The sequence below is a fragment of the Neophocaena asiaeorientalis genome, unplaced genomic scaffold, assembly GCF_003031525.2.
Source record: "Neophocaena asiaeorientalis asiaeorientalis breed wild unplaced genomic scaffold, Neophocaena_asiaeorientalis_V1.1 scaffold151, whole genome shotgun sequence".
NCBI classification, from domain to species: Eukaryota; Metazoa; Chordata; class Mammalia; order Artiodactyla; family Phocoenidae; genus Neophocaena; species Neophocaena asiaeorientalis.
In genome coordinates, this window is record NW_020175490.1 from 253271 (window position 1) to 280157 (window position 26887).

Here is a 26887-nt window from a genome sequence, read left to right on the forward strand (position 1 = left end):
CACCAAGAGCCTTTCATCCACACGGCTCAGAATAAAAGGGAGAAAAAGTAGAAAGAAAGAAAGAACAAAAGAAAGGAAAGAAAGAAAGAAGGAAAGAAAGAAAGAAAGGGAGGGAGGGAGGGAGGAAGGAAGGCGGGAGGGAAGGAAGGAACAAAATAAATAAAGAAGATAAAATAAAATAAAGTAAGATAAAATAAAGTTATTAAAATAAAAAATAATTATTAAGAAAAAAAAATTTTAAAACAACAGAACCCTAGGACAAATGGTGGGAGCAAAGCTATACAGGCAAAATCTCACAGAGAAGCGTACACATACACACTCAGAAAAAGAGGTAAAGGGGAAAAAATGATAAATCTTGCTCTCAAAGTCCACCTCCTCAATTTGGGATGATTCGTTTCTATTCATGTATTACACAGATGCAGGGTACATCAAGTTGATTGTGGAGCTTTAATCCGCTGCTTCTGAGGCTGCTGGGAGAGATTTCCCTTTCTCTTCTTTATTCTCACAGCTCCCGGAGCTCAGCTTTGGATTTGGCCCTGCCTCTGTGTGTAGGTCGCCGGAGGGCATCTGTTGTTAGCTCAGACAGGACAGGGTTAAAGGAGCAGCTGCTTCTGGGACTCTGGCTCACTCAGGCCTGTGGGAGGGAGGGGTACGGAGTCCGGGGCCAGCCTGTGGCGGCAGAGGCTGGCTTAATGTTGCACCAGCCTGAGGCGCGCTGTGTGTTCTCCCAGGGAAGTTGTTCCTGGATCCCGGGAACGCAGGCTGTGTTCACACCACCAACGCGAGTCCTCTCCCTGCCTCCGACGAAGCCCAAGCCTCAGCTCCCAGCCCCGCCCACCCCGGCGGGTGAGCACACAAGCAAGGCTGTGTTCACACCACCAACGCCAGTCCTCTCCCTGCGTCCGACGAAGCCCAAGCCTCAGCTCCCAGCCCCGCCCGCCCCGGCGGGTGAGCACACAAGCATCTCGGGCTGGTGAGTGCCGGTCGGCAGCGATCCTTTGTGCGGGAATCTCCCCGCTTTGTCTTCCGCACCCCTGTTGCTGTGCTCTCCTCCGCGGACTCGAAGCTCCCCCCTCCGCCTCCCGCAGTCTCCGCCCGCGAAGGGGCTTCCTAGTGTGTGGAAACCTTTCCTCCTTCACAGCTCCATCCCACTGGTGCAGGTCCCGTCCCTATCCTTTTGTCTCTGTTTTTTCTTTTTTCTTTTGCCCTACTCAGGTACGTGGGGACTTTCTTGCCTTTTGGGAGGTCTGAGGTCTTCTGCCAGCGTTCAGTAGGTGTTCTGTAGGAGTTGTTCCACGTGTAGATGTATTTCTGGTGTATATGCTGGATCTTTCTGGAGAGTCCAGGGCAGGCACAAGGCAGTCTGGTGGCTTGAACAGTATTGGAGTGAGTCAGAACCAACTATTATTACCTCATTGTCTCTCTCCTTAGCATGTATACAAGACCCTTCTTAATCATACCCTAGCTGACCTTACTGATTGTGGTCTTCACTCCCTATACCTTCCCTTTCATGCTCCACCCTGTGCTTTAGTAATATGAAACTTGGCTCCTCTCTGAACTTGTCATTATGCACTGATACCTCTTCCCTCTGATTGAAGAACTCCAAGTTATCCTTTAATTCGCAACTCACTTTAATTGTGGCGTCTTCTTTTAATTGATTGTTCCTTATTTTGTGTGCAGTGTGAAAATCACTCTTAGAACACTTTTATGTAGTGTTGGAGTTTTATATTTTTTCTCTCATTTGATTAATAGATCTCAGAGGGCAGGAACAGTATCTTGTGAGTATTTGGTTTCTCATTCTTTCATCCAATAAAGATTCTTTGAGCACTTGTACTGCCAGGCACAGTGTAGTGAGGATATAAAAATGAATATATTACTGACACACTCTGGTACAGGGTTTCTCAGCCTTGGTACTTTTGGACCACTTCTTTTTTGTGGGGGATGTCCTGTGCATTGTAGGATGTTTAGCAGCATCCCTGGCCAGTAGCACGTACCTAGTCCTGACAAAAATATCTCCAGACAGTGCCAAATGTCCCCTTGGGTACAAATCAGCCATGGTTGAGAACCACTGGTCTAGTGGGAGAAAGCAAACTAAACATTGAGCTCTCATTAAATATCAGGGCTTCTGGTAGATACTGTATTCATGTTATTTCAATTACCCTCACCCCCATTTTTCATTGATCTAATTGGGGATCAGATTTGTAGCATAGTTTTCCCAGTACTACACAGCTAGTAAGTTATGAAGTTAGGATTTAATACCAAGTCTCCCTGACTCCAAAGCCCATATTTATTCCATTACAATTCATATAGTGGTGACAGATAGTCAACAAGTAGATACAGTGTTTAATGAATACTATATTATAGATAGATGTTCAGAAAGTCCTGTGAAAGCATAGAGGTGGGCATTTTCAATTATTTTCCTGGGTAGGGTAGAGATAGTATCAGATAAATCTTTACAGAGGAATGATGTTTAATGTGAGTTTGAAAGAACATACGTATGTTTTCTCAAGATCACAAGGTAGTGTGAGTGATCATTTCAGATAGAGGGACTATATATTCCAAAGCAGAGAGGCTTGCTGACTTCTTTATCCTAAGCATTTAGTCTAACAAAATAAAAGCTCAAAAGATGCTTGAATGATCATATAGTATTTGTATTTACCCCTGGAAGAGCAACTGGGAGAATGTATTGTGTATACCTTTACTTATGAGCACACATTTAGTTAGAGTGGGGGCTATGAAGTAGGATGTTGGATAGAAAACAGTATGGCCACATTGCTATAATTTTATATATTATTTTGTTTCTAGTTTTCCTGATTGGGCTTTTTCTGGGACTGCTGTTGTGGTACAGAACAAATAGAGTGGTTATTCCCCACGAAATAAAGTATATTTTTATGCATACTAGTGGAAAGAAGTGACTTGCTATAAAATTAGTTAAGAAACATTTTTAAGCACCTGCTCTGTGCCAGGAATTTTTGACATGCTAGGGATATAAAAATTAAGACAGTCTTCTTAAAGTCCTTAATTAAACTCACTCCACGGTGTCCACTTGATCTTCTTCCCTGAACCTGTCCTTTTTCCCTGACAGAGTTGGCAGTGTCCTGTTTTGTCCACCATGGTACCTTGTAGGTATCTCTATTTTTTGATTCATTGATTAATTCAATGAATGACATTTACTGAGTGACACTATTATGGGACATAGATAGCAAATGCATGAATAATACAGTGTTAGGTAGTGATAAGCACATATTTGAAGAAAAAGAAAACAGTAATAGGACTGTGACAAATACTGCTATTTTATACAGAATGGCCAGGGGAGGCCTTAATGAAAATGTAATATTTGAGAAGAGACATGGCATAAAATGAGCGAAAGAACCATGCAGATATCTGGAGGAAGACTGTTGCAGGCAGAGGGAATGAATGACTTTCAGAGTTTCTTAGGGAAGACTCTAGAGTTAGGTAAACAGCAAGGAGGCCAATTTTGCTGCAGTGCAATTAGGGAGGGGTTTGTGCGGGGCTAAAGGCCAGTTTATGTGTAATGTGCCAAGGTAAGGATTTTAGATTTGGATTTCATTCTTAAGTGTGTTGGGAAACCATTGGAAGGTTTCAGGTAAGAATTTTAGGATTTTACATTTTATTCTCAAATATTTTGGGGAGTCATTTGAAAGTTTTGAATAGGCTAAAGGTATGATACTATTTATGTTTAAGAAAGGACTATTCTGGCTACTCTGAATGCTTTGAATAGACCATAGGGCCACAGTTGGAAACAGACCAGTTCTGATACTGTTGCACTGGTCTTGCCAGGAGTTGAGGGTGCTTGAATTGCGGTGGGATTGATGGAGGTGAGTGAAGTGGTTGAATTCAATATATGTTTTGAAGGCACAGGCAATAGACTTCTACTCGTGTGGGATGTGAGAGAAGCATTAAGGACAACTCAAAAGTTTTTTTTGGTCTGAGAAATGGGTAAATCATTGTGTTATATACTGACGAAGGAACAGGTTCTTAGAGTTGCAAGAATAAGTTCACTTTTTTAGCACTTTAACATGCTTTACTGGTTTCCTCTGTGTTTCCTATGAGGCTGTGAACTTCTTGATTCCAGGGACTAGGTTTTATAGTTTTTGTTTAATCACCCACCAGAACATGACTTGGCAGATTATAGGAACTCAGCACATACTTACACTTGCTGCTTTTGTATGTTAATACATGTGTAAGTGCTGTATTGGAGATGAAAAACTAATTTTTTGCTAAATTTTATAATTGAGAAGAGTTAATATTTCCATTCAAATAATTAAAAATGAAACATTTTAAATTAAGTTGCTATTTATTATTAATTATTCCTAATTGGAATTTTACTTTGTAGGTGGCACATTTTTACAATTCTATCGATCAGCAAATGATTCAAAGTCAGAGACCAATGATGTTACAATCTGCCTTAGCGTTTGAACAGATAATTAAGGTAAATGGACTTTTTATGCTATTATAATTAGATTTTACATGTGAAGTGTTTCTTATTTCTTAGTTTTTTCATATACCCTTCAGCTTAACACAGCCATTGATCTAAGGCTTTATTTTGCTCCACCAGTGACTTCCTTCAGTCTTAACAAGTAACATTTTTTACAGCTGTAGATTTAAACAGTTATAATGTTTCACATATTTTGGTGCTGATTTTTATCAATTGAATTTATATATATATATATATATATATATACATATATATATATATGTAGTACAGTAAGTCCCCTACATATGAACCTTCAAGTTGCGAACTTCGAGAGATGTGAACGTGCGTTCCATCAACATCAGGCATGAGTGAAACTACAGCTTGCCTTCCGGCTCCTGTTGCTGACGATCCTTCAGCTCTACCATCTCTCACCCCTTCTGCCTCCTCCAGTCAGTAACTCTTCTTGCCTGATCACTCGATGCCAGCCCCTTTATGCCAGCTGTTGTACTGTACTAGTGTACTTTTCAAGGTACTGTACTGCTAAGATTAAAAACGTTTTTTTAAATTTTTGTGTCTGCTTTTTATGTATTATTTATGTGAAAGGTATTATAAGCCTATTACAGTACAGTACAATATAGCCGATTGTGTTAGTTGCGTACCTAGGCTAACTTTTTTGGATTTGCAAACAAATTGGACTTATGAATGTGCTCTCGGAATGGAACTTGTTCGTATGTAGGGGACTTACTGTATACAAACTTGTATGCTATTATATTTACTTATTCACTGAAGTGCGAGGTCCTTATATACAAGACTCTTTAGTGCTTTTCCATCATCTCCTGATTTTATAATTTAAGTTTTATTTGCTCTTTATCTATGCTTATTTAAATATCCACACATAAGAAATTAGGAAAACCCACACTAGTTTTTAAACTGTTAGTATGTGACTGCTCACTTTTTGAAGTAAACATTTTTAGTCTTCAGAGACATGAAATATTTTAAAAGATAAATAGAAGAGGGATATACCCATTAATTCTTCTTTTATTTAAAGTGGATAGCTAGTTGTGTCATGGTTCTCAAGACCACCCCCAGGTTCTGTGATTTACTAGGAGGACTCATAGGCCTCAGGGTATAGTTGTACTCACAGATGATTTACTTATGATTTATTACAGTGAGAGGAGGCAAGCAAAGTCAGCAAAGGAAAAGGTACATGGGGTGAAGTCCTGGGGAAACCAGGTGCAAGCTTTCAAGAGTCCTTTCCCAATGTAATCACCCAGGGCATGCTTAATTTCTCCAGCAAGAAGTAGCACATGTGAAATATTGCTTTACTAGGAAAGATCATTGCCCAGGCTTTTATTGGGAACTGGTCATGTAGGTATCTTCTGCCTTAATATGTACCAAAATTCCAGATTCCCAGAAGGCAATCAAGTGTTCAGCATAAACCATATTGTTTAGGTACAGTGAGCCACTCTTAAAAATTAGAGTGGTGGGAATTCTTCCAAAATCCAAGTTCTCAGATGCCAACTAAGGGCCAATCTTTTAAGCAGACCGTTTAAGGGATAGCAGTCAGACCTGCTAAGTTAACTTTTTAATGCACACTAGTTCTCAGGCTTAAAATTTACTAGAAGTTATATAATTCATATTATAGATGTTATTAAATTTTTTTTCTTATTGCCAAAGCTCAATATGAGTTATGATGGAAAGTTTCAAAAATATAGGTAAACAGAAAGAACAAATGTTTTATGATTGTACTACTAAGAGTTGGCCATTCTTAATAGTGTATATGTCATTTTAAACTTTTTTTTCTGTGCATATTTACAAGTGTACTTTTTGAAAATGGGTTAATACTTTATTATTTTTAAACTTTTTCACCTAATAGATAATGTTTTAAATCAGAGTGTTCAGAGCCCTTTCTTCTCTAATAAATGTATTCAAAATTACATCTGTTGATATTTCTAAAAAGGAAGCTTATTTTGAGAAATTGGGTTGAGAGCAGTAAATAATTATATTTAGCATATGTTAAATGAGACATAGTAGGGGACAAAAACTAAGATAGGAGGAGAAGGAACACTAAAGTTCTTAATACTCCCCTGGCCACTCTCTATATTGGAGAGCAGGAACTCTTTATTTATTTTTATACACTAGTAATACAACAGTAAGTAGTGTGTAGTAATTATTCAGTAAATATTTTTTGAACTGATTCACAGAGTATTTTATTGAATTTATTATAATTGTTTAGTTTCATCAGCTGTTTATAGAGGGTCACAATATGCCAGAGACTTGCTATGCCTTAATATATACCAGTTCAAGTGAAGTATAGAAACCTCACTTGTAGTTAGGTCTCTTTATCCTCTTCATTTTTATATATTTGTCTTAAATATTTAGTAACCTTTACATACATGAAACACTGCATCAGATGGGGTTTGCTTCAATCATCAAATATGATTTAAGAAACTCATGAGAAGGATAGTTTCTTTTTTATTTACGTTTTCCACATCCCAATGTTCTTTTTTCCTTTCTAAAGTTCCATGCTTTTTAAAAAAAATCATTTCCTTCTTATTGAGAAAACTTCCTTTAGCCATACTTTTAAGAGTAGGTTTGCTAGTGACAGATTCTCTTAGTTTTTGTTTAAAATGTTTTTATTTTCCCTCATTCCTGAAGGATATTTTCACCAGATATAAAATTCATGGTTGACAGTTGTTGTCTATATTCTTTTTTTTTAGAGAAATTGTTTCTAAGTTACTTTATTTTTTTAATGTTTCATTTATTTTATTTTATTTATTTATTTTTGGCTGCATTGGGTTTTCCTTGCTGCACATGGGCTTTCTTCTAGTTGCGGCGAGTGGGGGCTGCTCTTTGTTGCCGTGCGTGAGCTTCTCATTGCGGTGGCTTCTCTTGTTGTGGAGCATGGGCTCTAGGCTCATGGGCTTCAGTAGTTGTGGCTCATGGGCTCTAGAGTGCAGGGTCAGTAGTTGTGGTGCATGGACTTAGTTGCTCCATGGCACGTGGGATCTTCCCGGACCAGGGCTCGAACACGGGTCCCCTGCATTGGCAGGTGGATTCTTAACCACTGTGCCTCCAGGGAAGCCCAACAGTTGTTTTCTTTTAGCACTTTAAAATGTTGTTCCACTTCCTCCTGGCCCTCATGGTTTCAGCTGAGAAATCCACTGCCATTCAAATTTGCATTCCTTTCTAAGTGATGCGTTGTTTCTTTCTGAAACAGTGAGGTACAGCTTGAGGACAGGGTGAGTGTATATGTTAAAATTTCTGCTGGGCTTTGCAGATACCATCCTGACAAAAATGGAACACTGACTTGCACTGCTTCCTTTTCAGCTGAGTGGAGTTGAAGTTTAGTGACCCCTTTTCCTCTACTGACACCTTCCCATGAAAGTGGGACTCCAATTGGCAGTGTCTTGTTGCCTCCAAGTAGAGTGTAAGCCTAGCTCCCTTCTAAGCTCTGTTGACATGATTGGGAGGATGTGGAGGGCTGATTCACACTGCTCTGTTGCAGCGTAATGGGGGTAGAGGCTCAGCTCTCTGTTAAGCCCCACTGACATAAGCAGGGGATGGAAGATCAGCTCACTTCCTGGTCCCAATGAAACTGAAGAAGGGGGTGGGTTTCTATTGGTGTTAAGTTGGAGTAGGGTGCATATTGCTAAAAAGGTTTTCTGTCATTAGGCCACTGTTTTTCTGGTCCTGTGGACAGAGGGAACAGGCTTCTTCTGGAGGTTTTTTGTCTGTCTCTGGGGGTGGTTCCAGGTTGGAGGCTTCTCCAGCATACTGTCTGGGATATAAGAGAGACATTAAGGAAACACAGGTGTGTTGTTCCTCAATTCCCAAGGTTTCTAGGCTGTCCACCTTCTTATTTCTCTTTTAGTATTCCTATGCTTGTTTGTTGTGTTATGTCCAGGGTATTTTAGTTGTAAGAGGGAGAACTTGGAAGGAATGGGGCTACTCAGTTCTGGGCAGAATGCCTTATCATTTATAAAATGGAAAAAACTATTGTGTGCTCTTTTATTGCACGTCAATGTTAGGGATATTTGGACTAATGATGTAGAATATTGAATCTTTTCAAAAAAAGAAATGTGTTAAATACTAAATGTCATTTGTTGTACCTTAGAATTCAAAAGCAGGAAGTGGGGGAAAGTCACAGATTACTTGGAATAATCCTAAAGAATTAGAAGGCTACATCCAAAAACTCCAAAATGCTGCTGAACGACTTGCCACTGAAAATAGAAGACTGAGAAAATGGCACATTACATTTTGTGAAAAGGTATATTTTATTTATAAAATTTAATAAGCTATGAATAGTATTATTTAAAAAGTAATTAGGTTATAATTTTAAATAACTTCCTATTTGGAAATAATTTGAGACTTAAAGTTGCAAAAATAGTTTAAAGAGTTCACACTTGCCCTTCACCCAGCTTTCCCTATTGTCATCAACTTATGTAACCATAGTACATTTATCAAAACTAGGAAATAAACTGTTTTGAATTTTATAACTTTTTCCACTGATGTCCTTTTTCCTTTTGAGTGTCCAGTCCAGGATCCCACCTTGCATTTAAATGTTGAGGCTCTGTCGTCTCCTACTCCTCAGTCTTACCTTGTTTTTCATGACCTTGATACTTTTGATGAGTACTGGTCAGTTATTTTGTAATGTTTCTTTTCTTTTTTTTTTTTTTCTTTGCGGTATGCGGGCCTCTCACTGTTGTGGCCTCTCCCGTTGCGGAGCACAGGCTCTGGAAGTGCAGGCTCAGCGGCCATGGCTCACTGGCCCAGCCGCTCCGCGGCATGTGGGATCTTCCTGGACCGGGGCACGAACCCGCGTCCCCTGCATCGGCAGGTGGACTCTCAACCACTGCGCCACCAGGGAAGCCCCTGCAATGTCTCTTGATTTGGTTTTATATGATGCTTTCTCATTTTAGATTGAGATTATACAATTTTGGTAGGAATGCCACAGAAGTGATATTTTGCCTTTCTCAGTACATTGATTAGGTATTGATATGTCTTATTATAGGTTGAGTTAACCTTTATCACTTGGGTAAGGTGGTACCTGTCAAGATTTTCTACTGAAATTATTATGTTCTAATTTTTAATAGGTGGTAGTTCTTATGAACATTGATTTGCTTCGGCAGCAACAGCGGTGGAAAGATGGATTACAAGAATTAAGAACTGGCTTAGCAAGTGTAGAAGCACAGGTAAAGTGTGTTTTACTTTGTGTCTACACTTTGTAATATGACCTTTTCAGAATGTGAATATATGAATTGATGAAAAGTTCATAAAGGTTATCTGTAAATTTTTACTCATGAATTCCTCATAAATTTAGAATTTGACTGAATTATATATAAAGACCATAAATTAGCAATGCATTTACGTTTAAAAATATGTTTCTGTTTGTCTTAACGGAATTCCAGATCCCTCAATTTAGACTTTGTAAATAGTTTCTCTGACATGGTGCTAAAATATCTATCATTTGTTAGTTTTCTTTTAGGTGATGGTTACGTCTGTTGTGACAAAGTTAAGTTTAGGCAGAAGGCTAATGACTGAAATAACTCTGTTTCAGAATTTTTTCTTTTTTTTGGGTAAAATGTCAGTTCCACATGCATTTTGATATGAGTTGATCTGTACAAAAGTAGTTTGCACAGAGTCTACCTAGTAGGTGATAAAGGGATCTTAGTGAAATATGAGGTAAATATCTTAAACATTTACATATATTTTTCAGCTCTTAGAACTTCAAGAAAAAAATTAAAATGAAAGTATTAGAATTGATATGTTTATGGTTATATGGAAGCAAAAAAGTATGTAAACTAGACTGTGCATTCTTTTGTTTTAAATGTATCATGTTTTTAAATGTGCAATGGATTATTTAGGGAGTGAAGGGAATAGAAGAGTTATACTTGATGGGAATTTTTGAAAAAGGACTAAGAAATTTACAAAATAAACTATTGTTCCTGTTATTGTTGTTGTTTTAATAGGATCATAAAATAAAGTCCATATGTAAAATGCATTTACTATTAACTTTATTTTAAAAATTTTTCTGATCTTTTTGTGTACTATTTATAAGCACGAAGATTAGAGATTTTCATATTTGACTTTATATATACAAGTAGCAATTAAGGAATTACATGTTTTAAGATATTTAAGGTGAGGGTTTTTTTGCTTATAATTTTACCAAATGTGTTATGAAAGCATTAAATGAAAACCCATTCTACCACCTAATTATTAAATAAAAAATGTGAATATAACATATTAGGGATTCCAAGCAAGTGACATGCATGCGTGGAAACAGCACTGGAATCATCAACTGTACAAAGCTCTGGAACATCAGTATCAGATGGGCTTAGAAGCACTTAATGAGAATCTGCCAGAAATAAATATAGACTTAACATACAAGTAAGATTTTTTAAACTAATTTTCAATCTATACTTTTCCAATAATTTATATGTTAAAGTTATTTATTTGCTTTCAGACAAGGACGATTACAATTCAAGCCTCCTTTTGAAGAAATTCGGGCTAAATATTATAGAGAAATGAAGAGATTCATCGGCATTCCTAATCAGTTTAAGGGAGTGGGTGAGGCAGGAGATGAATCTATTTTTTCTATTATGATTGATAGAAATGCAAGTGGATTTCTGACTATTTTCAGCAAAGCAGAAGATCTATTTAGGAGATTGTCAGCTGTTTTACATCAACATAAGGTATGGAACATGTAATTTTCTGTCCTATTGTAATATTCATCTGATTGATTGAATTAGTATTAAATGTACAAATCAACAAATTATCTTGTGTGGCATAAAGTAAAAATATGCAAGCCAGAGAGCCAAAGTTTAGAATTTATATACAATCTAGGTTTATGCTATAGATGAGAAAAATGTTACCCTAAATTTTTTTCCTCTATTTTTGAAGATTGAGAAGCTAGTTTCTCTTTCTTTTCTTTTTTTGAATGTTGTATCAACTTGGAATTTGACGTGACTCTGTTGTGTCATTTTTAATTCCTTTCAGGAAAATATATCCTTTTCTTTATTCTTTGGATTGAGAGCAATCCATGGAGGGAAGCCCTCAACGTTAATGAAATTGAGTTGATTTAATTTCTTACTTTTGTTAAGGTGCATCACACTGACTCTCCAGAGATAAACCCCTGTTGCATTTATTGCTCGTTTGATTGATCCTGAGGCATATGACTGAGAATCCATCAAGTTTCTTAACTGCCACTGCAGTGCTTCCTCTGCATTTTATTTTTCTGGAATTAATTGAATCTGGATACTTTCGGATTTGTTGCCTGTAGTAGCTCTTGGCTTTGCAAAAGTGATTCTGTCTTTGACACATCAAACTTGAGAATCTAAAGAAAAGTTTTTTGCAGTCTCTTCAAAAAAGTTTTATGATCAGTATATTTTTATGTATTGTTTCTTTTTCCTGTTCATTCTTTAGGCTATGTGATAATGATTACATTTATATACTTAAACTGAAATTTATTTGAAACCTCACATTTGCCCCTTTTTATTGTTTTTAATAGTTGGACTCTAATCTTTTAAATGGTAACTTATTCTATTTTTTTAATAATATGTTTTCCATTTATACAGGAATGGATTATAATTGGGCAAGTTGATATGGAAGCTCTAGTGGAAAAGCATCTTTCTACAGTACATGATTGGGAGAAAAATTTTAAAGCACTGAAAATAAAAGGGAAAGAAGTAGAACGACTTCCAAGGTATGATACAGAAGTTAAAGTAGTACTTATGTATCATAGCAGTTCTTGCCATGGGATAGTATGGGTACTCTTCACTTAGTGGTACTGAAGTCCAGTCATCGGTCTTACCTCCTCTAGAGCTCAGCTATGACACTTGAGAATCATCTGAGTAGAGAATTGCTGAGACTAAGAAAACCTCTTCTAGAGGTTCAGCTGGCTGAGACCTAGTTGGATAGGACAGATTGGGGGAAGAGGCTTCTCTCCAGATCTGGTGTGAGGATCTAATATTGATGTGCACGGGCACAGTCTAAGAATGGTAAGAATCTACTACTGAGAGCATACTGGAGGACATTTGACTCCAATTTTGTAAGGCTCTGCCCCCTTTCAAAATGCCCTGGGAGGCACACAAGATAGTGCTGCATCTGGGTATTGCCCTAAATGTGGAAGAGACCTTCTGAGGGGCATTTCATAACCCAGAATATCCCCCTCACTCTCTGAAATTCCGATCACTGAAACCATTCTATGCAATAAGCCCTGGGAAGGAAGGAAGGGCCTTGTTTAATTGTGTATATATTACCTATAAAGTATAATATCACTTTTATTAATCCATTTGTTCTTTCTTTCAATAACTATTTGGTGCTCATTTACAATATGCAAAACCTTGTCCTGTGGGAGTAGAAAGATGAAGACAGAGTTCCTGAGATGAATTTGCTTGCTCTCTCGTAGTGCAATAAGACAAGTATGTTTGATGATTAAGTCAAGTACATGCAGGCGTTGAGAGAGTGGGCTCTGGAGGTAGATGGCTCTTACTAGCTGCGTGAGTTTGACAATCATTTCAACCCTGTGAACCTCCATTTCCTCAGCTTTAAAGCAATTACAACTATATTATTTATCTCAGTGTTTTGCCGATTAAATGAGTAATTTGCATGTAAATTAATGGTAGAGGTTAAGTTCTCAATAAATGCTAGTTGTTATTAATTGTTATTAATACTAGATAGAATAATCTATATTCCATATTAGAGACTGGACTAAAGGCTATGGAGATTTACAGGATGATGACATCCCATCCATTTGTGGCAAAATCAGGGAAAGCTTCATTAAGATAGAAATAGTTGAACTAGGATTTTGATGGGTAGAAATGAGAATTGGAGGTTAAAGCAGAGTCTCTCAGGAGAGGGATTTATATACTGAAAACAGAAGTTGGTTAATTGAGAATTTGATTAGGGTTAATGTTTTATTAGGGACTAGAGGAGATATTTCTGGAAAGGGGTAGATAAAGTACAGATTTGGGAGAGTCTTACATTCTAAAACAGGGAATTTGGATGTTATTCATGTTAGAATGATTAGTTGTTGAAGGTTTCTAAACAGAAGCGTGTTAGTACCAAAGCTATACATTAGGAATGTTAATCTGGAAATAATGAGTTGTATGGTGGAATCAAGAAATCCTGGAGGAAGAGAGGTTCGTCTGTCTTCATCCAGAAACCCAGTAATAATTAATTGAATCAAGTTGTTGGTATTCAAAATGTGGAGGAGGAAATATTATGAGGTATTAAGGGGTCTTACTTTTGAAGGAAGATGAGGGATGAGGAATAGAGAAGAGACATTTGTTTTATAAATTTTTTAAAATATAAAAAGGCATAATGACAATTGCTGTTAATATTTGATGTTTTGGACATATTAGTACATCTGCTTACAAAATTTGGACCATACTGTATCCAGCTATTTATTTAACACTAATCATTAGTATTTCACCATGTCATTATCTGGTCCTCAAAAATACGGCTTTAAATTGTATAGGTATATAATAATTTATTTAGCCACTCTGGTATTTAGTTTACTTCTGTTTTTTCACTATTATAATTAGTACTTTGAAGAAGATACCTGTATGTAAATCTTGGAGTCTGCCCTGAAAATCTCCTTAGGATAAGTTCTAAAAGTGAAGTTACTAAGATAAAAGAATATACCTATTTTAAAATTACTTGATATAGGTAAATTGCCCTTGCAAAAGTTGTATTGTTTTATACTCTGACCAACAGTTCTGAGAGTTTTCTATTTGCCCACATGATTGAAGATATGAATTAACAATTCATTGCATTCTTGTGAATTAGATAGGTAGAAAATGGTATGTTTTATTGCTTTAGTGTTTTCATAATCTATATTCACTTTCTATGTTTGTTTTATTTTCCCTATCATTATTGCTTGTACTTTGACTACAGGATAATAATTTATTTTATAAATCTTTAAATAAGTATGTTACATACTGTGACAAGTAAAGCATGTAAAAATTTAAATATATTCATGTTGATACTTTAGTAAATTCATAATGTGCTGCTTTTTTTTAAACTGATACATTGGATTATTAAAAGCTGTAGAATTATAACAAAATCATTGTTTAATGAAAAATTTCATATTAGTATGTGTTAGTATGTGTTAGTATTAGTATGTGTTAGTATTAGTATGTGTTCATTTTTGCTAAATGAAATTTAAATGTGCTTAAAGATCACAATAATATGTTTGGGTGATATTGTAAAATGTATTACACAAACTCATATTATAATGAGACTCTTTTCTTGTAATTAGTCTTTTTCATGTCAGAATATGTCCTTTGGCATTTTTCAGTACTGTCAAGGTAGATTGTTTAAATATTAATTGTAACCCTGTGAAGACTGTGATTGATGATCTCATCCAGAAGTTATTTGACGTGCTTGTTCTTTCTTTGAAGAAGTCCATTCAGGGTAAAGACACTTTTACATTTTTATAGTTATGAAATATGAATCTCGATGATTAAAATAAAAGATAATCTAGAAAGTAATATGAAATAAAATATGCTTAAAGTAGTTTTAATAAAGTAGGAAACTCCATATTCAACTCCTGAGAGGTCTAAAATTTGAAGGCATTTTTTATTATTTGCAGTGTGAGCTAGTATCAGTTTGTTGCATATGCTACTGAGAAAGGAGATAATTTTGGTAAAATGTATTTATCCTTATCTCTTCAAATGACTACAGGCATAACTTGGAGATATTGTGGGTTTAGTTCCAGACCACCGCAATAAAGAATATTGTGATAAAGAGAGCCGTGGGAATCTTTTGGTCTCCCAGTGCATATATAAGTTATGTTTACATATACTGTAGTCTGTTAAGGTTGCAGTAAGCATTATGTCTGAATAAACAATTTACATACCTTAGTTAAAAAATGCTTTATTGCTAAAAAATGCTAACCATCACCTGAGCCTTCAGTGAGTCATAATCTTTTTGCTGGTGGAGGGTCTTGCCTTGACGTTGATGGCTGCTGACTGATCAGGGAGGTGGTTGCTGAAGGGTGGGGGTGGCCGTGGCAGTTTCTTAAAATAAGACAACTCTGAAGTGTGCTGCATCGATTGACTCTTCCTTTCTCTGTAGCGTGCAATGCTGTTTGATAGCATTTTACCCACAGTAATACTTCTTTCAAAATTGGAGTCAGCCTCCTCAAACCCTGCTGCTGCTTCATTAACTAAGTTCATTCAGTATTCTAAATCGTTTGTTGTCATTTCAACAATCTTCACAGCATCTTCACCAGGACTAGATTCTCAAAATTACAAGTAACCACTTTCTTTGCTTATCCATAAGAAGCAATGCCTCATTTGTGAAAGTTTTATCATGAGATTGCAGGAATTCATTCACATCTTTAAGCTCCACCTCTAATTCTAGTTCTCTTGCTGTTTTTATCTTATCTTTAGTTACTTCCTCCACTGAAGTCTTGAATCCCTCAAAGTCATCCATGAGGGTTGGAAGCAACTTCTTCCAAACTCCTGTTAACATTTATATTTTGACCTCTTTCCATGAATCACGAATGCTCTTAATTGCATCTGGAATGGTGAATCCCTTCCAGAAGATTTTCAATTTATTTTGCCTAGATGCATCAGAGAAATCACTCTTAGTTGCAGCTATAGCCTTAGAAAATGTATTTCTTAAATAATAAGACTTGAATGTTGAAATTACTTATTGATCTATGGGCGGCAGAATGGATGTTGTGTTAGCAGGCATGAAAACAACATGTATCTTGTACATCTCCATCAGAGCACTTGGGTGAGCAGGTGCATTGTCAATGAGCAGTTGTATTTTGAATCTTTTTTTCTGAGCAGTAGCTCTCAGCAGTGAGCTTAAAATATTCAGTAAACCATATTGTAAACAGATGTGCTGTCATCAAGCTTTGTTGTTCCATTTCTGGAGCACAGGCAGAATAGATTCAACATAATTCTTAAAGGTGCTGTGATTTTTTTGAATGGCAGATGAGCATTGGCATCAACTTAAGTTACCAGCTGCATTAGCCTCTAACAAGAGAGTCAGCCTATCTTTTGAATCTTTGAATCCAGGCATTGACTTCTCTCTAGCTGTGAAAGTCCTCGATGGTATCGTCTTCTAATAGAAGGCTTCTTCATCTCCATTGAAAATCTGTTGTTTAGTGGAGCAGCTTTCATTAACTATCTTAGCTAGATCATCTGGATAACTTGCTGCAGTTTGTGTATCAGCACATGCTGCTTCATCTTATACTTTTTATGTTGTGGAGATGGCTTCTTTCTTTAAATCTCATGAACCAACCTCTGTTAGCTTCAAACTTTTCTTCTGCGGCTTCCTCACCTCTCTCAGTCTTTACAGAATTGAGGAGAGTTGGGGCCTTAATCTGGATTATGCTGTGGCTTAAGGGGCTGTTGTAGCTGGTTTGATCTTCTGTCCAGATCACTAAAACTTTCTCCATATAAACAGTGATCCTGTTTCGCTTTCTTATCATTTGTGTTCACTGGAGTACAGCATATTAATTTCCCTTAAGAACTTTTCCTTGGCTAACTGTTTGGTGCAAGAGGCCTAGTTATTGGGCTGTCTCATCATTAGACATGCCTTCCTCACTAAGCTTAATCATTTCTAGCTTTTGGTTTAAAGTGAGAGATGTGTCACTCTTTCTTTCACTTGAATACTCAGGGGCCATTGTAGCCTTATTAATTGGCCCAATTTCAATATTTTTGTGTCTCAGGGAATAGAGAGGTGAAACAGCCAGAATATATACAACATTTGTCAGTTAAGTTCACTGTTTTACGTGGGTGTGGTTCATGGTGCCCCAAAACAATTACAACAGTAACATCAAAGATCACTGATCACAGATCACCATAACAAATGTAATTAATAATGGAAAAGTTTGAAATATTGGGGGAATTACCAAGACGTGACACAGAGACATGAAGCAAGTAAATGCTGTTGGAAAAATGCCACTGATAAACTTGCTCCATGCAGAGTTGCCACAAACCTTCAATATGTAAAAAATGCAATATCTGCAAAGCACAATAAAGTGAAGCACAATAAAATGAGGTATGCCTGTACTATTTTCCAAAATATCAGTGTTTCTTTTTTCCTTTAAGCTGTGGTGTTTTAGCATATTATTTAAAAGACTGAAAAAGTTACCAATTTTGAGTAAAATTTACTGAGTGAGTACATTGTAAATTTCTTCTCAAAAATTTTAAGTGTCATGTAAAACAATTACAGTTTCATGAGAAGAAATTTCTTTGCTTATTCTACATTTTGAATTTTGCTTTATGAAAGCAAATGACTACTTAGGATTTAATGTATTTCATATAGTGACTACTTCTAACATTCCTTGATTTAGAAATTATGTAATTAAATATTTTTCGTGATAATAATAATTTTTCTTATATTTCAATGTTACCTATTTCAGCTCATTTACATGAAATTGATACATTCGTCACTGAAGCTATGGCAGTCTTAACAATTATGCCGCAATCTGTGGAAGAGATAGGTAATGCAAATTTACAATATAGTAATCTACAAGAACGGAAGCCAGAGGTGAGAATCACAAAGCAATTTATTTATTCTTTTACTGTACTGGGGATGATTAAATTAGGTAATTTTATGTGACTATTTAGAAATATCATATAATTGCATTATAAGGAAGTCTATAAAATCTAGTCCAATTGATCAGTTCATGACTGGACTCTTGATGTTATGTTGTTGTAATGAAATAGTAACAATAATGCTTATTATTATTTTCAGAAGTATTTGTGGTCTCTTTTATGATGTGGCTTATTAGAATAAAACTAAACATAAATAATTCATACTGTTACTTCCAGGTTTGTACTTTTAAGATGCTGAAGTATGAAGTTAGAGCAGAATTAGGAGCACACACACACACACACACACACACACACACACACACACACACTCTCACATATAATGGAGGAGCTCATAATTAGAGACAAAGATAAAAAAAAGTGAAGGATTCATAAAAACAGTATCTAGAAGGCTAGAGACTAGAATAAGCAAGTCAGAATTTTATAGAACATATTATAGATGATCTTAGTTATGTTTAGAAGAAGGAGGAGAAATAATTCAAAATAGAATACAAAGTTTTTTATGCTCCTATTATATGATAGGCTTAAAATTATTAGATAGATTAGAGGTAAATGAAATAATATACCTTCATGGTGGAAGGAATTATAAACTTTTATATGGAAAGCTTAAAGGCATAAAGAGGATTTAAAGGCAAATAAAATAATGTACTGTCTAGTAGAAGGAAATAACTAAAGAAGGAATAGCATTATGAGCTGTGGCAGTTAGCTTGATTTAGCAGAGGTGTTCATTCATTTATTTATTTGACAGATACTTACAGATCACCTGATATATTCTAGGCATTGTGCTAGGAGTTGTGGTTACAGCTATGAACATGCTCTATTCTCATGAAATTTGCATTCGTGTGTGTATGTGTTTGTGTGTGTGTGTGTCAGAGAGAGAGAGGGAGAGACAGAGACAGAGACAGAGACAGGACAGAGAAAAGAGAGGAGCAAGAGGAGCTAGAGCAGTGCATGATAATCTGGGGGATGTTTCTTAGAGTGGACGATTGTGGATACCTTATCAGATAGATGACATCTATCTGCACTGAGACCTGAAAAACTTAAGGAGGCAACCATTCCGCGATTTAGGGGGCAGACAGAACAACAAATACAAAGATCTTAAGGTAGAGAAGGAGTTTGGTATGCTTAAGGAAGATAGGTGAAAATATTGTCAAGAAACTTAGTTATCAAGAAAGCCATATTATTCAAGGAAAAAATGGTTTGAGGTGAAATTGGAGAGCTTGGCAAGGGCCAGATTATGAAGGTACTTTTAAACAATCATAAGTATTTGGGTTTTTTTTCTAAAAGTAATAGAAAGTCCTTACAGGGATTTAAGCAGGGAAGGGATACAGTCTGGTTTACATTTTGAAGTGATTACTCTGGCTGCTCTGTAAAGAATGGATTGGAGGGAGACAATAGTAGCAGAGAGTCCAGTTAGTAGGATATTGCAACTGGTATACAAGAGGTGTTGGAAGCTTGTTCCATGGAGTAGCAGAGAAGATGGAGAGAACCGGAGAAATTAATGATGCACTTTAGAGTTAGCACCAAGGTCTTCTGATGTATTAGAAGTAGACGGAGCTTAGAGAAAAAGCAATAAACATGTCTCCTAGGTTTTTGGCTTGAGCAGCTGGAAAGCTAATGGTACCATTTACTGAGATGAGGATGACTAGAGAGGGGAGTTGTTTGGAGATTGGAAGTGGTGGGGATTGAGATGTCAGGTAGAATAAGGAATAAGGAAGTTAGAGTAAAGTTGAAGACTAGAGATATAAATTTGGAAATCCTCTTAATATTCATGATGTTTAAAGCCATAGGATTGAACTAGATCATCTGGTTGATAACAAACTGTAGAGGTTATAGGATCAGCTTTGAGCTTTCTGAAATTTAGAGTTCAAGCATAGATGGAGGCAGCTAAGGAGATTGATAATGAAGTGGGATGAAAGTGTGTCATCACAAAAACTATGAGAAATAGATGTATGTTGGGAACAACATGTGAGGCAGGAAGTGGCACGAGACAGTATAAAGAGCTAGGCAGAATCTAGGTCATGTGAGTCACATTAAGGATCTTAGGTTTGATTTTGTGGGCACTGAGGAGTCGTTGCTGGGTTTTAAGCAGCAAGATGTTACAGAATTGTGTTTTGGTATGTCTCTCTGTTGGCGTGTGGATTTGAAGAAGTAGGAATGCATGCAGGTGGACTTGAAAACTGTTTTAATGTCTTCACAGGCTAAGTTCTATTCACATACAGGAAATTAGAATCCTGCTCTATTTTTTCTCTCACTGATTTTCCTAGTACAACATGGATTCTTGGTCCATTGTTTTTCTGTTTCTCAGGTGAAACTGATCCTGCCCAGAAATTGCAAGCTGGTCATTGAGATATGTTTTAATTTTTTTTGTTTTGCCTATTATATATGCACAGTGATTTTAAAATATCTTTCAGTGGATTTTATTGCTTTGTTGAGTAGTAAAAGCACAGGTATAAATTATAGGACACTGTTCTTTTATGGTGCTCTAAAAGGCCTAGAAGCAATTTGAGTAGTTTAGCACTTACTGACATACACCTAGACTGTTTAACAGACTGCTCATTATACACAGCTCAGGGCATTTCAGGTAGAAGCTGAATACAGGAGCTTGGTTCCGATTCTTCAGTTTTCCCTTTCTTAAGTACCTTTTTTTTCATGACTTACCCTTCTCTGTTCAGTAGGATAATTTAGTTAATCTGTGCTTTTAGATAGTCACTAATTTTAGAAGCCTCTTTAGCATTTTCTTATGAATGGAACTTTTATAATAAGAACTTCACTTTGAACAGCTATAGTATTGTCTTCCTATATTCATGATTTAATTAAGTTTCATATTACCACTTTTATTATCCTTTTTAACTTTTGATATTTAAGTGTCTTAGTTGAGTTTGCATATAATAATAAATGTTAGAAACTTTATATCCAGGATATAACAAATTATGTACAGTCCCTCCCATCAGGAAACTTACACAGCCTCTTAGATAGCCTCATACACCAGAGAGCAGAGAGCAGAAGCAAGAAGAACTACAGTCCTGCAGCCTGTGGAACAAAAAACACATTCACAGAAAGATAGACAAGATGAAAAGTCAGAGGGCTATGTACCAGATGAAGGAACAAGATAAAACCCCAGAAAAACAACTAAATGAAGTAGAGATAGGAAACCTTCCAGAAAAAGAATTCAGAATAATGATAGTGAAGATGATCCAGGACCTTGGAAAAAAAATGGAGGCAAAGATCGAGAAGATGCAAGAAGTGTTTAACAAAGACCTAGAAGAATTAGAGAACAAACAAACAGAGATGAACAATACAATAACCAAAATGAAAACTACCCTAGAAGGAATCAATAGCAGAATAACTGAGGCAGAAGGATGGATAAGTGACCTGGAAGGCAGAATGGTGGAATTCGTTGCCGCAGAACAGAATAAAGAAAAAAGAATGAAAAGAAATGAAGACAGCCTAAGAGACCTCTGGGACAACATTAAATGCAACAACATTCGCATTATACGGGTCCCAGAAGGAGAAGAGAGAGATAAAGGAGCCGAGAAAATATTTGAAGAGATTATAGTCGAAAAATTCCCTAACATGGGAAAGGAAATAGCCACCCAAGTCCAGGAAGCACAGAGAGTCCCATACAGGATAAACCCAAGGAGAAACACGCCAAGGCACACAGTAATCAAATTGGCAAAAGTTAAAGACAAAGAAAAATTATTGAAAGCAGCAAGGGAAAAACGACAAATAACATACAAGGGAACTCCCATAAGGTTAACAGCTGATTTCTCAGCAGAAACTCTACAAGCCAGAAGGGAGTGGCATGATATACTTAAAGTGATGAAAGGGAAGAACCTACAACCAAGATTCCTCTACCCGGCAAGGATCTCATTCAGATTCGATGGAGAAATCAAAAGCTTTACAGACAAGCAAAAGCTAAGAGAATTCAGCACCACCAGACCAGCTCTACAACAAGTGCTAAAGGAAATTCTCTAAGTGGGAAACACAAGAGAAGAAAAGGACCTATAAGAACAAACCCAAAACAATTAAGAAAATAGTCATAGGAACATACATGTCAATAATTACCTTAAACGTGAATGGATTAGATGCTCCAACCAAAAGACACAGGCTTGCTGAATGGATACAAAAACAAGACCCATATATATGCTGTCTACAAGAGATCCACTTCAGACTTATGGACACATACAGACTAAAAGTGAGGGGATGGAAAAAGATACTCCATGCAAATGGTAATCAAAAGAAAGCTGGAGTAGCAATACTCATATCAGATAAAACAGACTTTAAAATAAAGAATGTTACAAGAGACAAGGAAGGACACTACTTAATGATCAAGGGATCAATCCAAGAAGAAGATATAACAATTATAAATGTATATGCACCCAACATAGGAGCACCTCAATACATAAGGCAACTGCTAACAGCTATAAAAGAGGAAATCGACAGTAACACAGTAATAGTGGGGGACTTTAACACCTCGCTTACACCAATGGACAGATCATCCAAAGTGAAAATAAATAAGGAAACAGAAGCTTTAAATGACACAGTAGACCAGAGAGATTTAATCGATATTTATAGGACATTCCATCCTAAAACAGCGGATTACAATTTCTTCTCACGTGTGCATGGACATTCTCCAGGATAGATCACATCTTGGGTCACAAATCAAGCCTCAATTAATTTAAGAAAATTGAAATCATATCAAGCGTCTTTTCTGACCACAACACTATGAGATTAGAAATGAATTACAGGGAAAGAAATGTAAAAAACACATGGAGACTAAACAATATGTTACTAAATAACCAAAAGAAAAAGAAAAACAAAACGAAATAAATTGGGCTTCCCTGGTCGCGCAGTGGTTGAGAATCTGCCTGCTAATGCAGGGGACACGGGTTCGAGCCCTGGTCTGTGAGGATCCCACATGCCACAGAGCAACTAGGCCCGTGAGCCACAAGTACTGAGCCTGCGTGTCTGGAGCCTGTGCTCCACAACAAGAGAGGCTGTGATAGTGAGGCCTGCGCACCATGATGAAGAGTGGCCCCCACTTGCCACAACTAGAGAAAGCCCTGGCACAGAAACGAAGACCCAATACAGCAAAAATAAATAAATAAGTTAATAAACTCCTACCCCCAACATCTTTTTAAAAAAAAAACAGAAAAAAACAAAACAAATTATGTAAAAGCAAAAATCTTGATGTAAAAAGCAAATTATGAAACAATTTTAAATAAATGGAATCTTAATAAATTTGATAAAATATGTTGGTTTTCACATGTCATTTTTTAACCTTTAGATTTTGCCCTTATTTCAAGAAGCTGAAGATAAAAACAGACTTTTACGGACTGTGGCAGGTGGAGGTTTAGAAACAATTAGTAATCTGAAAGCTAAGTGGGATAAATTTGAGTTGATGATGGAAAGTCACCAACTTATGATTAAAGATCAGGTAAGAACCTTTTGGTCATTTTGTTAAAATGGAAACAGTTTTTTTTCTCATTTAAGATTTCTTGCTTATCTTTATTCCATTATAGCTCAGGTTTGTAAGAATTTATAAGCTCAGGTTTTCTGTGATATCTTATGGAAAAACCTGAAGGAACTTTTTGGCCAACCCAATATATTGCTGATGAAATTGACCTCCCTCAGTACTTCCATACAGTAAAACACTTTGTATAAATGGTGTTCATGTCATATAGTTTATCTTTGTTTCCTACCGTACCAGGAATGTATGTGACATTATTTTCAGTCTTTCTTATGAATAAATTTATTTACCTACTGTGTATGGTATCTTTTAAGGGTATAATCTGGAAGTTGTACACATCTATTGCACTCATATCCTATTGACCAGCACTTAGTCTTATGGCTGTTAGCTGCATGGGAGACTGGGAAATGCCCTCCTTTATTAAACAGCTGTATAATCAGGTAGAACAACTGGAGGTCATTGATCAAATTTTTTTTATCACTTTGATTTTGTTGATAGTTATGATGGATGCTGTTAATCACATGAATGATTTTGTAATGATGATGTTTGCAGTATATCTCGTTTTTGTAAATTTATGGTCTAATTTATTTTTGAGTTATTTTATTGTACTTGAAATCAGTAATAAAGAATAATCTTTGAAAAGCTGATACTGATATTTTTTGACCTTTAAATTGAAATGTTGGAAATAAAAATGTGAATATAAAGTAAGATTTTACTTTGAATTAAATTGTGTAAACTCTATTGCCTTATAGATTGAAGTGATGAAAGGAAATGTGAAATCACGTCTTCAGATCTATTATCAAGAACTGGAAAAATTTAAAGCTCGTTGGGACCAACTAAAGCCTGGTGATGATGTTATTGAAACTGGCCAGCAAAATACTCTTGATAAAAGTGCCAAGTCAATAAAAGAGAAAAAAATTGAGTTTGATGATCTTGAAGTCATAAGAAAAAAGCTGGTGTATGTTTATTCTTTAAAACTGATAGTACACATTTTGGAAAAAAGAGTTTTGTATTTATATATTAAGCTAGTAATGTTCTTATATTTATTATCTTAATGTCTTTCCTTATAAACTTCAGCAGTTTTAAAAATACCAGTATTAAGTGCTCATGCTACTGCTTTCTTAGGAGTTGTTGAATTATATTAGGATTTTAAGAGAAAAGCAGATTTCTGGTTAGGCCTAGGAATAGAAATAATAGAAGTTATAATAGCAAATTAAATAATAATAATAGAAAATTAAATTTACTTAAAAGTTAAATTAGGGAGTTGGAATATTGCTTTATGTGATCTCATTGTACTTAAAAATGGAATATATAAAATTAATGGACAATTACTTTTAGAGCTTCTGGGAAAAAAAATGAACCTAGCAAAATGATGAGACTTCAAAGAAAAATATTTGTTGTTTTATGTTATAATAATACAAATATTAAGTTTAATAATTGTGTTAGGTTTGGTCCATTTAGGTAAATGCATCCATAAATTAATTGGCTTCATAGGTGAGTGGAGGTTTTAGTACCACGTTTATTAAGTGACATTACATTAATTAGATGAAGAATATCTTATGTTCTAGAAGCTAATTCTTTCAACCTAGAAGAATATTAATGGATATTCTTTAATCTGTTCTCAGATTAATCCATAAATTTGTGCAATTCTGAATATTTATATATATGACATATATACATAAAGTATATTTATATATATTACCAATTTTACTTTGACTCCTTTGGAAAAAATGCATATTAATGAATTTGGAAGAGCTCGTTCCTAAGTAGTTAAGTAAAATTCTTATGTAAAGTAGACATAGCCTCCCACTGTCTACCTCTGCTGTCAGATACTTGCACACAAACACACACAGAGAATGCAGTTAAATATTAATTAGTTAAACTTATTGATATTTAACAGTTTTTCTTTTTAAAAAATTAATGATATTTGCTACTTGTTTCTATAGTGATGATTGCCATCATTTTGGCCTAGAAGAGCCCAACTTCTCCTTGGCATATAGCATCTCTAAGGACATTGAGAGCTGTGTACAAATTTGGGCTCTTTATGAAGAGTTTCAGCAAGGATTTCAAGAAATGGCCAATGAAGATTGGATTACTTTTAGGTTTGATTCATAAATAGTATTTAGATTCTGATAGTTTTGTGGTATTTTTTGGGATGTAAAATTTAAGATATGTTTCTGGTATTTTACAGGACTAAGACATATCTGTTTGAGGAATTTTTGATGAATTGGCATGACAGATTAAGAAAGGTTGAAGAACATTCAGTAATGACGGTGAAATTACAATCAGAGGTTGACAAATATAAAGTAAGATAGTTTTACTTATCTTACTATTTAAAAATGGTGTTTGGAGCTTTCATGTATCGTTTTATTATGTAGTGACTGAACTGTAATTTTAGTTTATATATTTTTAATGATTCCATTACATGAAAAAAATAGAAAGTATAGAGTAAACCATAGAAGTTACTGATATTTCTGCTTCAGTTTGAAAGAAGTTATAACTAAGAAATTTATGGTTAAAGTTATATAGTGGAGTATTTATAACTTAGCAATTAGGATATGGGTCATTTAGCATATTTAGGATGTAGGTCATTTCCTAAATTTATAATAATAGAAATATTTTAGGTCATGTTTTAAAATATATCAAGCTACCAAGGGAAATTTGCATGTATCCACAGCAATGTTTAATAAAAAGTTTTATACAATTCTTTTTAAGAATTTGATTTTAAGATTGTTAAATAAGATAATACAGTAATTAAAAATCTTATAGATAATTATAATAAAATTAAATAATAATTTACATTTTGCTTGTATATATACATACATAAGTCTTCTTTTCTTCTTTTTTAACAGATCGTAGTCCCTATCTTGAAATATGTGAGAGGGGAGCATCTTTCTCCAGATCACTGGCTTGACCTTTTTCGTCTACTTGGCCTTCCTCGGGGAACTAGTCTAGATAAATTACTGTTTGGTGATCTGCTTAGAGTAGCTGCTACAATTGTTGCCAAAGCTTCAGACCTTAAAGTAAGAATCACTTTTATAAATATCTCATAGATCTGACCTTTGTTGACATACATTTTTGCTTTATTTTTTATTTAAATAAAGCAGCAAGTTAAATTTCTTTCTTCCCTTAAAATAGTGACAGTGTTCCATTTTTCCATTATTCTTTCATTAGTAATACATCTGAATCTATCGATGGGGTTATAGAAACAATATAAACCCCTTCTTTGAGAGAAAAAATCTGAAATAAAATATGTCTTACTTTAAGAAGGAAGTCAGCTTTAATCAAAAAGCAAACAAGTACAAAGCATTTTATAAAATACATTTAAAATTATAGGGTATATTATAAATAGAAGCTAAGGGGTACAAAAATACAGAGAACTAAACAAGGAACCAA

At 35.5% G+C, this 26887-nt stretch overlaps 1 protein-coding gene across 1 annotated transcript in view; it reads left to right on the top strand.

Moving 5' to 3' along the window:
* Positions 1-26887, top strand: part of DYNC2H1 (dynein cytoplasmic 2 heavy chain 1) — a 369596-nt gene that overhangs the window by 24128 nt on the left and 318581 nt on the right. The window contains exons 13-25 of the mRNA XM_024768920.1: positions 4358-4453; positions 8556-8708; positions 9535-9633; positions 10689-10828; positions 10905-11133; positions 12016-12143; positions 14742-14857; positions 17826-17953; positions 23309-23458; positions 24244-24449; positions 25438-25593; positions 25683-25797; positions 26344-26514. Of these exons, the coding sequence (XP_024624688.1) occupies positions 4358-4453; positions 8556-8708; positions 9535-9633; positions 10689-10828; positions 10905-11133; positions 12016-12143; positions 14742-14857; positions 17826-17953; positions 23309-23458; positions 24244-24449; positions 25438-25593; positions 25683-25797; positions 26344-26514 (1887 nt within the window). The remainder of the gene's footprint in view (positions 1-4357; positions 4454-8555; positions 8709-9534; positions 9634-10688; positions 10829-10904; positions 11134-12015; positions 12144-14741; positions 14858-17825; positions 17954-23308; positions 23459-24243; positions 24450-25437; positions 25594-25682; positions 25798-26343; positions 26515-26887) is intronic.